The sequence below is a fragment of the Orcinus orca genome, chromosome 5 (genome assembly GCF_937001465.1).
Source record: "Orcinus orca chromosome 5, mOrcOrc1.1, whole genome shotgun sequence".
NCBI classification, from domain to species: Eukaryota; Metazoa; Chordata; class Mammalia; order Artiodactyla; family Delphinidae; genus Orcinus; species Orcinus orca.
In genome coordinates this window covers 67,599,389-67,611,501 of record NC_064563.1, presented here as the reverse complement: position 1 = coordinate 67,611,501, position 12,113 = coordinate 67,599,389, and the positions used below count along the sequence as shown (strand labels likewise).

At 41.6% G+C, this 12,113-nt stretch overlaps 1 protein-coding gene across 4 annotated transcripts in view; it reads right to left on the bottom strand.

Moving 5' to 3' along the window:
- Positions 1-633: 633 nt before the first annotated feature.
- The window catches only part of SENP2 (SUMO specific peptidase 2), a 40,753-nt gene continuing 29,273 nt past the window's right edge, over positions 634-12,113 (bottom strand). For all 4 annotated transcript variants that reach the window (XM_004278451.4, XM_033403201.2, XM_033403202.2 and 1 more), the window contains 2 exons: positions 3,435-3,530; positions 634-1,927 (listed from right to left, as the gene is read on the bottom strand). In XM_004278451.4, the coding sequence (XP_004278499.1) occupies positions 1,865-1,927; positions 3,435-3,530 (159 nt within the window). In that variant the 3' untranslated portion in view covers positions 634-1,864. The remainder of the gene's footprint in view (positions 1,928-3,434; positions 3,531-12,113) is intronic.

Below are 12,113 nucleotides of genomic sequence, written 5' to 3'. Positions count from 1 at the left end.
GCCCAACTGGCTCACTCTTTAATCATCACCTAAGCACACGTCCTCTGGTTTGACCATCAAGTAGGCCCAGCAGTTTCAATCCTCACCAGAGGCCCCAGGTCTTATACCAAGACTTTTACACATCTCAGGGAAAACTGCCTGCAAGAGTATGCCTCTGTAGGGCTTCCCTGGTGGCGCAGTGGTTAAGAATCCGCCTGCCAATGCAGGGGACACGGGTTCGAGCCCTGGTCCAGGAAAATCCCACATGCCGTGGAGCAACTAAGCCTGTGCGCCACAACTACTAAGCCTGCGCTCTAGAGCCTGCGAGCCACAACTACTAAGCCCATGTGCCACAATTACTGAAGCCTGCATGCCTAGAGCCCACGCACTTCAACGAAGAACAGCCCCCGCTCACCGCAACAAAGCCCACACACAGCAACGAAGACCCAATGCAGCTAAAATTAAATAAATAAATTTAAAAAAAAAAAAAAAAAAGAGTATGCCTCTGCGACCAGAAGCCAGGGCCTCCAGATGGCAGACATGTTGATTCATAGCTAACAGATGCCCAGTTTTTCTGGTTTGACCTCTTACTTTTGTGAACGAGGAGAAGTGTGGGAGGTTTAAGTAGGGAAAGGGTTAGAAATCAGCATATACTTTTCAGGTTCTGCCAGACAACCTTTTATTACATCAGAAAAGCAACACTAGGCACTAGATCTTGCAAAATATGTTCTGACCAACTCTAAACTTTCTGAAATTAAATATGCATAACCACTGTAAGGTTTTTAATGAACAAAACAGTTAAATACAAACTTTCATAGGCAAAATAGACTACTGTATAACTGGCAACCTCAGAGCCAAGTACTAAATTTTCTTGCACAGGTTTCAGTGGCGGTGGAATGGGGAGATGTAAATACTAATGAGTACAAAACTTAATTTTGGCTTTATATATAGAAAAAAAAACTTTGAGGAAAATAGCTTTAAACTGAATAGTATCTTTTGAAATAAACAGCTCAGGCCAGCCCTTACATATCTGAGGCTTATACTCAACCAGATCTGGGATGAAAATGAAGATTTAGGGTTTACAGTGACTTCAAATCCAGTTTTAAGAGTAGCTAAGTCACCTCATTTCCAGAAAGGGAAGTCTCTTTAGGATGACCATGACACTCTTCTGAAGACACTTGGATAGCCAGAGTTCCTTGGCCACAGTTCCACTTTTCCACGACACCGTGCCAATGCTGTAGTGTGGAACTTCCTCTGAAAGGCAACCAGAGCCCTACACCACAGCGCTTCTCCTGGCATTTTCAAGCCTCAAAAGAAAGAAGACCTCCTGCTTCAAGTTGGCAGTTACTGCTCCAGCTAGAGAAGTTAATTAACCCTTCCGCCCCCCACTGATTTCCCTCCTGATCTTCAGCAGGGGCAGCTTAACATTCCTTTCAGAAATAAATAGTTCAAATGAGAAATTTAGAGTTAACTTCAAAAGAGCAGCAGAAAACAGCCACTGCCCATTATGTTTGCAAATGAGTGAGTGAATGAATACACATGAACAAACACACAGAAAAATCATAGAATAAATCCTGCATTTCCCACATTCACAGGGAAAAAAAAAAAATCTTAAAAAAGTATTAATTAGCGTTTGTTCTTGTGTGGGTTGATAGTCCAGGGCTCTGAGCAGGCATGGCCTTATAAACAGGGTTGCAAGCAGCCCTCCACACACCAAGTCAGGACTAGGGTGCAGAGAGGGGCCTTCATGCACTTCTAACAGCTCAGTACCTGTGAGAGAACAGAGGTGATGCAGGGACTTTTTAACCCACAATGCATGAGGTATATGGAAACGTCCATCTGTGAAAGAACCACCAGCAGCGGGAGGGACTGCGGCAGGGTGTTCTCACAGCAACTGCTGATGAAGGATTTCCCACACCATCTTCTTCCGGAACAGAGGCATCTGGTGCTGCAGAGAATCCACAAGTAACACATACATCACACGTGAAAGTGCCCAGCGTCAACAACCTTTAGTTGTAAATAACTTTTAGCATGTAAATAAAGTAGGATGTCAATGTCCATTGTGTAAGCCTTGACTTTTCCACATCATGGTACAGACTTACAAAGCCATAAAAAAAGGAGGTTATTTGTATTATTATATATCATAAGCATTTTTACGTGTTAAGGAAAATCAAAGCAGGATGCAGAATTATACAATAGAGTCCAACAACAACTTCATAACAAAAACGTGTACCAAAAAGGGAAATAGCTAAGTGGCAGCACAAAAAGTAACTTTTCTACTTACCTGTATTTCAAAACATTCTAAAATTAACATATTCTGCTCTCTTATGAGAAAAACATGAAGTCTATTTAAATAAAGAAAAAAACAAACCTGCAAATTACTCTGTGCTATACCAAATGTTGTCCATGGCCAATTCTGTTCAAATAGCAACATCCCCCCTTCAAATCTCATGTGATTAGGTTCAGAGAATAAATAACTCCTTCTTTAGAAGCATCAAAGAATTAGAGGCTTTTCTTAATATATTATTCTGCTTTAACTGATAATCACTACATGGTCCAATTTTCAAAGCAACAACATGCAAGACAAATCCAAAATCACCTGTAACTCTTTTTGATGAAATCAGATACCCTTGAGGTACTCCTGGAGTTTCCTTATAAATAGTTGGATATACCATTTTACTATAAACTAGTGTGAAGAGGCCTAAAAAGTCTTAACACATGGATTCATAAATTATTTTAAATAGCTCAAAACTTGTAGTAAAAAATTACATATTTATTCTTAGTAAAACTGCTGAAGCTAACCAATTTTATTAATTCAGCATGGGAGCCCTAGTTAGTTCATGTTGTTCAAAAGCTTAGAATGGGGTTACTATTAGTCCTACGATTCAATATGTACAATTTGGTAGCTATCAAAATGAGGTCTGTTAAAGCAAACTATTTTTTAAAGGAGGTTGTCCTTGGTTATAAAAAGACTGAGAATCCACTATTACAAACATAAATACTCAAGAGTTCTCAACATATTTGAATTTCCACTCAAATGCAGAGCTATGGAGAACCAAAAATAATCAGAACAGAAGGGAAAATCAGCATTCATAGTTACATCTTAGACCTGCAGCTTAAGTTTTCACAAGGCCTGATTTCCCCATGCTGTTACATATTCTGATGTGCCTCCTTCTTTGGCTAAAAATATTAGTAACACTCAAGAACCAGTGAACACTGGAGTTCAGAGATATGCAAATTGCCCCACTGGTCACCAAAGACTAGGATAAACGTGAGAGCAGATACAGTGACAAACCCTGATACTAGCAAGAGTAGGGCTATGGCCAAGGTTTACAAAAATAATAGTAGCACAACTACCATTATTAACAGCTTAATGTGTGCCAGGCACTGGTAACATGCTCTGAGTTTATCTTGTTTAATAACAAGTAAAAGGATGAGGAGGGGTCTCCACTCACCTGAGTAAATGTGATAGGTTTGTCCCTAGAGATATAATCTGCATATTTACAAGTAAACATTCCACAATCACTCCCATTCAACTGTTGAGGAATCTCCTAAAATTACAAAAGAAGAAGAGAGGAAGGGGTGAAATTTCATCAAATACAAACTCCTTTGACTTTTTCTAAATATTACTGTGGACAAACAATATTATAAAGGTAAATGTTAAGTCTGGTATTACACAAACACACAAACACAAACACAATTAGTCTTTATGTGGCATAAAAACCCAACCCATGACATGGAGTATGTGAGCCTCATGGAAAATGTTTTTTAGAAGGAAAGAGAAAAGCAAAGTGAGAGTTCAATCTCTCAGCTCTCATATAAAGCAAACTGAAAGAAGGTTTATTACCAGGAACAGGAATTCTAGTCAGAATTGTTTCAAAGGCATTCATAAATTTTGAAAATGGCTAAGTGTGGTTCAACCAGAGATATGCTTACAATACAACTAACCTATTTCCATACTGCAGAGTCTGACTTGTCTTCCCTAGCCGGAAAACTAAGACTACTGCTTTGGACCCCCACAGCTGCAAGCAGGAGAGAGAAAAAAGACTCTTTATAGGGCTTAACCAGTTAGGAAATCTTGCCATGATGTTCAGTTCTGTCCTGAAAAAAAAAACCACTACTGCTTGCAAGCAGCACTTAAAGGCACCATAAACCAAAGGTGGTGGATTCCAAGCCCAGGTGAAGTAAACTCACACATTCCCCAAGCCCGTGTTGCACTAATCTTGGCCAGCCCCTTACACACTTTGGCTGTCAGTTATAAGGGGAATAAGAGAGTCTAATTCCACTGCTGGAAAACATACTAGATGACAACAACTCAATTTTTATTCAAAAAAATACACATGATTATTGTAAAAAGGAAAAGATTGAAAATGCACACCACCCATACATATGGTAGGTACCTCGAACTTCTCTCCTGAGCCCAGCATCTATCACAGAGTGGAAAGAACTTTAGACTCCACCACACAAATGAAGAGAATTTGTCTTCTTTATTACATTTCCCATTCCAGAACACAGTTACTCATCCTAACAAACTCTTCTTTTATCTGTGCTTTCCTCAGGAAATCTCAACACTTACTCTTCTAATTATTCAGCTTAGAAATGAAAATGCTTTTGGATAAAGATAGTCAAGCCATTATATAGAGGTTAGGGCTAAAATTGAACTCATGTAGCTTACTTTAAAAAGGAGCCATTAGGGGACTTCCCTGGCGGTCCAGTGGCAAAGACTCCACGCTCCCAATGCAGGGGGCATGGGTTCAAACCCTGGTCCGGGAACTAGATCCCACATGCCGCAACTAAGAGTTCACATGGGATTCCCTGGTGGCGCAGTGGTTGAGAGTCCACCTGCCGATGCAGGGGACACGGGTTCGTGCCCCGGTCCGGGAAGATCGCACATGCCGCGGAGCGGCTGGGCCCGTGAGCCGTGGCCGCTGAGCCTGCGCGTCCGGAGCCTGTCCGCAACGGGAGAGGTCACAACAGTGAGAGGCCCGCGTACCGCAAAAAAAAAAAGAGTTCACATGCTGCAACAAAAGATCCCACTTGCCACAACTAAAGATCCAGCAGGGGACTTCCGGGAAGATGGCGGAAGAGTAAGACGCGGAGATCACCTTCCTCCCCACAGATACACCAGAAATACATCTATCTACACGTGGAACAACTCCTACAGAACACCTACTGAACGCTGGCAGAAGACCTTAGACCTCCTTAAAGGCAAGAAACCCCCCACGTACCTGGGTAGGGCAAAAGAAAAAAGAATAAACAGAGACAAAAGGATAGAGACGGGTCCTGCACCAGCGGGAGGGAGCTGTGAAGGAGGAAAAGTGACCACGCACTAGGAAGCCCCTTCGCGGGCGGAGACTGCGGGTGGCGGAGGGGGGGGGAGCTTCGGAGCTGCGGAGGAGAGCACAGCCACAGGGGTGCGGAGGGCAAAGCGAGGAGATTCCAGCACAGAGGATCGGTGCCGACCAGCTCACCAGCCCGAGAGGCTTGTCTGCTCACCCGCCAGGGCGGGCGGGGCTGCGAGCTGAGGCTTGGGTTTGGGTTTCGGTCGGAGCGTCGGGAGAGGACTGGGGTTGGCGGCGTGAACACAGCCTGCAGAGCGTTAGTGCACCACGGCTAGCCGGGAGAGAGTCCAGGCAAAAGTCTGGACCTGCCGAAGAGGCAAGAGACTTTTTCTTCCCTCTTTATTTCCTGGTGCGCGAGGAGAGGAGATTAAGAACGCTGCTTAAAGGAGCTCCAGAGACAGGCGCCGAGCCACGGCTAAAGGTGCGGACCCCCGAGACAGACATGAGACGCTAAGGCTGCTGCTGCCGCCACCAAGAAGCGTGTGTGCAAACACAGGTCACTATCCACACCCCCCTTCCGGGGAGCCTGTGCAGCCCGCCACTGCCAGGGTCCCGGGATCCAGGGACAACTCCCCCAGGAGAACGCACAGCGCGCCTCAGGCTGGCGCAACGTCACTCCGGCCTCTGCCGCCGCAGGCTCGCCCTGCACTCTGTGCCCCTCCGTACCCCCCCGTACCCCCACCCTGGCCTGAGTGAGACAGAGCCTCCGAATCAGCGGCTCCTTTAACCCCGTCCTGTCTGAGCAAAGAACAGACGCCCTCCGGCGACCTACGCACGGAGGCGGGGCCAAATCCAACGCTGAGCCCCTGGGAGCTGTGAGAACAAAGTAGAGAAAGGGAAATCTCTCCCAGCCGCCTCAGGAGCAGCGGATTAAAGCTCCACAATCAACTTGATGTACCCTGCATCAGTGGAATACATGAATAGACAACGAATCATCCCAAATTGAGGAGGTGGACTTTGAGAGCAAGACTTATGATTTTTTCCTCTTTTCCTCTTTTTCTGAGTGTGTATGTGTATGCTTCTGTGGAAGATTTTGTCTGTTTAGCTTTGCTTCCAGCATTTGTTCTGGGTTCTACCCATCCATTTTTTTGTTTTTTTTTTCCTCTTAATAATTATTTTTTTATTTTAATAACTTCATTATATTTTATCTTACTTTATTTTACTTTGTCTTCTTTCTTTTTTTCCTGCCTTCCCTCCTTCCTTCCTTGCTCCCTCCCTCCCTCCTTTCTTTCTTTCTTTCTACTTCTACTAATTCTTTCTTTCTACTTTTTCTCCCTTTTCTTCTGAGCCGTGTGGATGAAAGGCTCTTCATGCTGCAGCCAGGAGTTAGTGCTGTGCCTCTGAGGTGGGACAGCCAACTTCAGGACACTGGTCCACAAGACGCCTCCCAGCTGCACATAATATCAAACGGCAAAAATCTCCCAAAGATCTCCATCTCAACACCAACACACAGCTTCACTCAACGACCAGCAAGCTACAGTGCTGGACATCCTATGCCAAACAACTAGTAAGACAGGAACACAACCCCACCCATTAGCAGAGAGGCTGCCCAAAATCATAATAAGTCTACAGACACCCCAAAACAAACCACCAGACGTGGACCTGCCCACCAGAAAGACAAGATCCAGCCTCATCCACCAGAACACAGGCACTAGTACCCTCCACCAGGAAGCCTACACAACCCACTGAACCAACCTTAGCCACTGGGGACAGACACCAAAAACAACAGGAACTACGAACCTTCAGCCTGCAAAAAGGAGACCCCAAACACAGTAAGATAAGCAAAATGAAAAGACAGAAAAACACACAGCAGATGAAGGAGCAAGATAAAAACCCACCAGACCTAACAAATGAAGAGGAAATAGGCAATCTACCTGAAAAAGAATTCAGAATAATGGTAGTAAAGATGATCCAAAATCTTGGAAACAGAATAGACAAAATGCAAGAAACATTTAACAAGGACCTAGAAGAACTAAAGACGAAACAAACAATGATGAACAACACAATAAATGAAATGAAAAATACTCTAGATGGGATCAATAGCAGAATAACTGAGGCAGAAGAACGGATAAGTGACCTGGAAGATAAAATAGTGGAAATAACTAATGCAGAGCAGAATAAAGAAAAAAGAATGAAAAGAACTGAGGACAGTCTCAGAGACCTCTGGGACAACATTAAACGCACCAACATTCGAATTATAGGGGTTCCAGAAGAAGAAGAGAAAAAGAAAGGGACTGAGAAAATATTTTAAGAGATTATAGTTGAAAACTTCCCTAATATGGGAAAGGAAATAGTTAATCAAGTCCAGGAAGCACAGAGAGTCCCATACAGGATAAATCCAAGGAGAAATACACCAAGACACATATTAATCAAACTGTCAAAAATTAAATACAAAGAAAACATATTAAAAGCAGCAAGGGAAAAACAACAAATAACACACAAGGGAATCCCCATAAGGTTAACAGCTGATCTTTCAGCAGAAACTCTGCAAGCCAGAAGGGAGTGGCAGGACATATTGAAAGTGATGAAGGAGAAAAACCCGCAACCAAGATTACTCTACCCAGCAAGGATCTCATTCAGATTTGATGGAGAAATTAAAACCTTTACAGACAAGCAAAAGCTGAGAGAGTTCAGCACCACCAAACCAGCTCTACAACAACTGCTAAAGAAACTTCTCTAGGCAAGAAACACAAGAGAAGGAAAAGACCTACAATAACAAACCCAAAACAATTAAGAAAATGGGAATGGGAACATACATATCGATAATTACCTTAAATGTAAATGGACTAAATGCTCCCACCAAAAGACACAGAATGGCTGAATGGATACAAAAACAAGACCCATATATATGCTGTCTACAAGAGACCCACTTCAGACCTAGAGACACATACAGACTGAAAGTAAGGGGATGGAAAAAGGTATTTCATGCAAATGGAAACCAAACGAAAGCTGGAGTAGCAATTCTCATATCAGACAAAATAGACTTTAAAATAAAGACTATTAGAAGAGACAAAGAAGGACACTACATAATGATCAAGGGATCGATCCAAGAAGAAGAATAACAATTGTAAATATTTATGCACCCAACATAGGAGCACCTCAATACATAAGGCAAATACTAACAGCCATAAAAGGGGAAATCGATAGTAACACATTCATAGTAGGGGACTTTAACACCCCACTTTCACCCATGGACAGATCATCCAAAATGAAAATAAATAAGGAAACACAAGCTTTAAATGATACATTAAACAAGATGGACTTAATTGATATTTATAGGACATTCCATCCAAAAACAACAGAATACACATTTTTCTCAAGTGCTCATGGAACATTCTCCAGGATAGATCATATGTTGGGTCACAAATCAAGCCCTGGTAAATTTAAGAAAATTGAAATTGTATCAAGTATCTTTTCGGACCACAATGCTATGAGACTAGATATCAATTACAGGAAAAGATCTGTAAAAAATACAAACAGGGCTTCCCTGGTGGTGCAGTAGTTGAGAATCTGCCTGCCAATGCAGGGGACATGGGTTCAAGCCCTGGTCTGGGAAGATCCCACATGCCGTGGAGCAACTGAGCCCGTGAGCCACAACTACTGAGCCTGTGTGTCTGGAGCCTGTGCTCCACAACGAGAGGCCACGACAATGAGAGGCCCCCGCACTGCGATGAAGAGTGGCCCCTGCTTGCCACAAGTAGAGAAAGCCCTCTCACAGAAACGAAGACCCAACACAGCCAAAAATAAATAAATAAATTAAAAAAAAAAAATACAAACACATGGAGGCTAAACAATACACTACTTAATAACGAAGTGATCACTGAAGAAATCAAAGAGGAAATCAAAACATACCTAGAAACAAATGACAATGGAGACACAACGACTCAAAATCTATGGGATGCAGCAAAAGCAGTTCTAAGAGGGAAGTTTATAGCAATACAATCCTACCTTAAGAAACAGGAAACATCTCGAATAAACAACCTAACTTTGCACCTAAAGCAATTAGAGAAAGAAGAACAAAATAACCCCAAAGTTAGCAGAAGGAAAGAAATCATAAAAATCAGATCAGAAATAAATGAAAAAGAAATGAAGGAAACAATAGCAAAGATCAATAAAACTAAAAGCTGGTTCTTTGAAAGGATAAACAAAATTGATAAACCATTAGCCAGACTCATCAAGAAAAAAAGGGAGAAGACTCAAATCAATAGAATTAGAAGTGAAAAAGGAGAAGTAACAACTGACACTGCAGAAATACAAAAGATCATGAGAGAGTACTACAAGCAACTCTATGCCAATAAAATGGACAACCTGGAAGAAATGGACAAATTCTTAGAAAGGCACAACCTGCCAAGACTGAATCAGGAAGAAATAGGATATATGAACAGACCAATCACAAACACTGAAATTGAAACTGTGATTAAAAATCTTCCAACAAACAAAAGCCCAGGACCAGATGGCTTCACAGGCGAATTCTACCAAACATTTAGAGAAGAGCTATCACCTATCCTTCTCAAACTCTTCCAAAATATAGCAGAGGGAGGAACACTCCCAAACTCATTCTACGAGGCCACCATCACCCTGATACCAAAATCAGACAAGGATGTCACAAAGAAAGAAAACTACAGGCCAATATCACGATGAACATAGATGCAAAAATTCTCAACAAAATACTAGCAAACAGAATCCAACAGCACATTAAACGGATCATACACCATGATCAAGTGGGGTTTATTCCAGGAATGCAAGGATTCTTCAGTATACGCAAATCAATCAACGTGATACACCATATTAACAAATTGAAGGAGAAAAACCATATGATCATCTCTATAGATGCAGAGAAAGCTTTTGACAAAATTCAGCACGCATTTATGATAAAACCCTGCAGAAAGTAGGCATAGAGGGAACTTTCCTCAACATAATAAAGGCCATATATGACAAACCCACAGCCAACATCATCCTCAATGGTGAAAAACTGAAAGCATTTCCAGTAAGATCAGGAAAAAGACAAGGTTGCCCACTCTCACCACTCTTATTCAACATAGTTTTGGAAGTTTTAGCCACAGCAATCAGAGAAGAAAAGGAAATAAAAGGAATCCAAATAGGAAAAGAAGAAGTAAAGATGTCACTACTTGCAGATGACATGATACTATACATGGAGAATCCTAAAGATGCTACCAGAAAACTACTAGAGCTAATCAATGAATTTGGTAAAGTAGCAGGATACAAACTTAATGCACAGATATCTCTGGCATTCCTATACACTAAGGATGAAAAATCTGAAAGTGAAATCAAGAAAACACTCCCATTTACCACTGCAACAAAAAGAATAAAATATCTAGGAATAAACCTACCTAAGGAGACAAAAGGCCTGCATGCAGAAAATTATAAGACACTGATGAAAGAAATTAAAGATGATACAAATAGATGGAGAGATATACCATGTTCTTGGATTGGAAGAATCAACATTGTGAAAATGACTCTACTACCCAAAGCAATCTACAGATTCAATGCAATCCCTATCAAACTACCACTGGCATTTTTCACAGAACTAGAACAAAAAATTTCACAATTTGTATGGAAACACAAAAGACCCCGAATAGCCAAAGCAATCTTGAGAACGAAAAACGGAGCTGGAGGAATCAGGCTTCCTGACTTCAGACTATACTACAAAGCTACAGTAATCAAGACAGTATGGTACTGGCACAAAAACAGAAATATAGATCAATGGAACAGGATAGAAAGCCCAGAGATAAACCCACGCACATATGGTCACCTTATCTTTGATAAAGGAGGCAGGAATGTACAGTGGAGAAAGGACAGCCTCTTCAATAAGTGGTGCTGGGAAAACTGGACAGCTACATGTAAAAGTATGAGATTAGATCACTCCCTAACACCATACACAAAAATAAACTCAAAATGGATTAAAGACCTAAATGTAAGGCCAGACACTATCAAACTCTTAGAGGAAAACATAGGCAGGACACTCTATGACATAAATCACACCAAGGTCCTTTTTGACCCACCTCCTAGAGAAATGGAAATAAAAACAAAAATAAATGGGATCTAATGAAACTTAAAAGCTTTTGCGCAGCAAAGGAAACCATAAACAAGACCAAAAGACAACCCTCAGAATGGGAGAAAATATTTGCAAATGAAGCAACTGACAAAGGATTAATCTCCAAAATTTATAAGCAGCTCATGCAGCTTAATAACAAAAAAACAAACAACCCAATCCAAAAATGGGCAGAAGACCTAAATAGACATTTCTCCAAAGAAGATATACAGACTGCCAACAAACACATGAAAGAATGCTCAACATCACTAATCATTAGAGAAATGCAAATCAAAACTACAACGAGATATCATCTCACACCAGTCAGAATGGCCATCATCAAAAAATCTAGAAACATTAAATGCTGGAGAGGGTGTGGAGAAAAGGGAACCCTCTTGGTGGGAATGTAAATTGATACAGCCACTGTGGAGAACAGTATGGAGGTTACTTAAAAAACTACAAATAGAACTACCATATGACCCAGCAATCCCACTACTGGGCATATACCCTGAGAAAACCATAATTCAAAAAGAGTCATGTACCAAAATGTTCACTGCAGCTCTATTCACAATAGCCCGGAGATGGAAACAACCTAAGTGTCCATCATCGGATGAATGGATAAAGAAGATGTGGCACATATATACAATGGAATATTACTCAGCCATAAAAAGAAACGAAATTGAGCTATTTGTAATGAGGTGGATAGACCTAGAGTCTGTCATACAGAGTGAAGTAAGTCA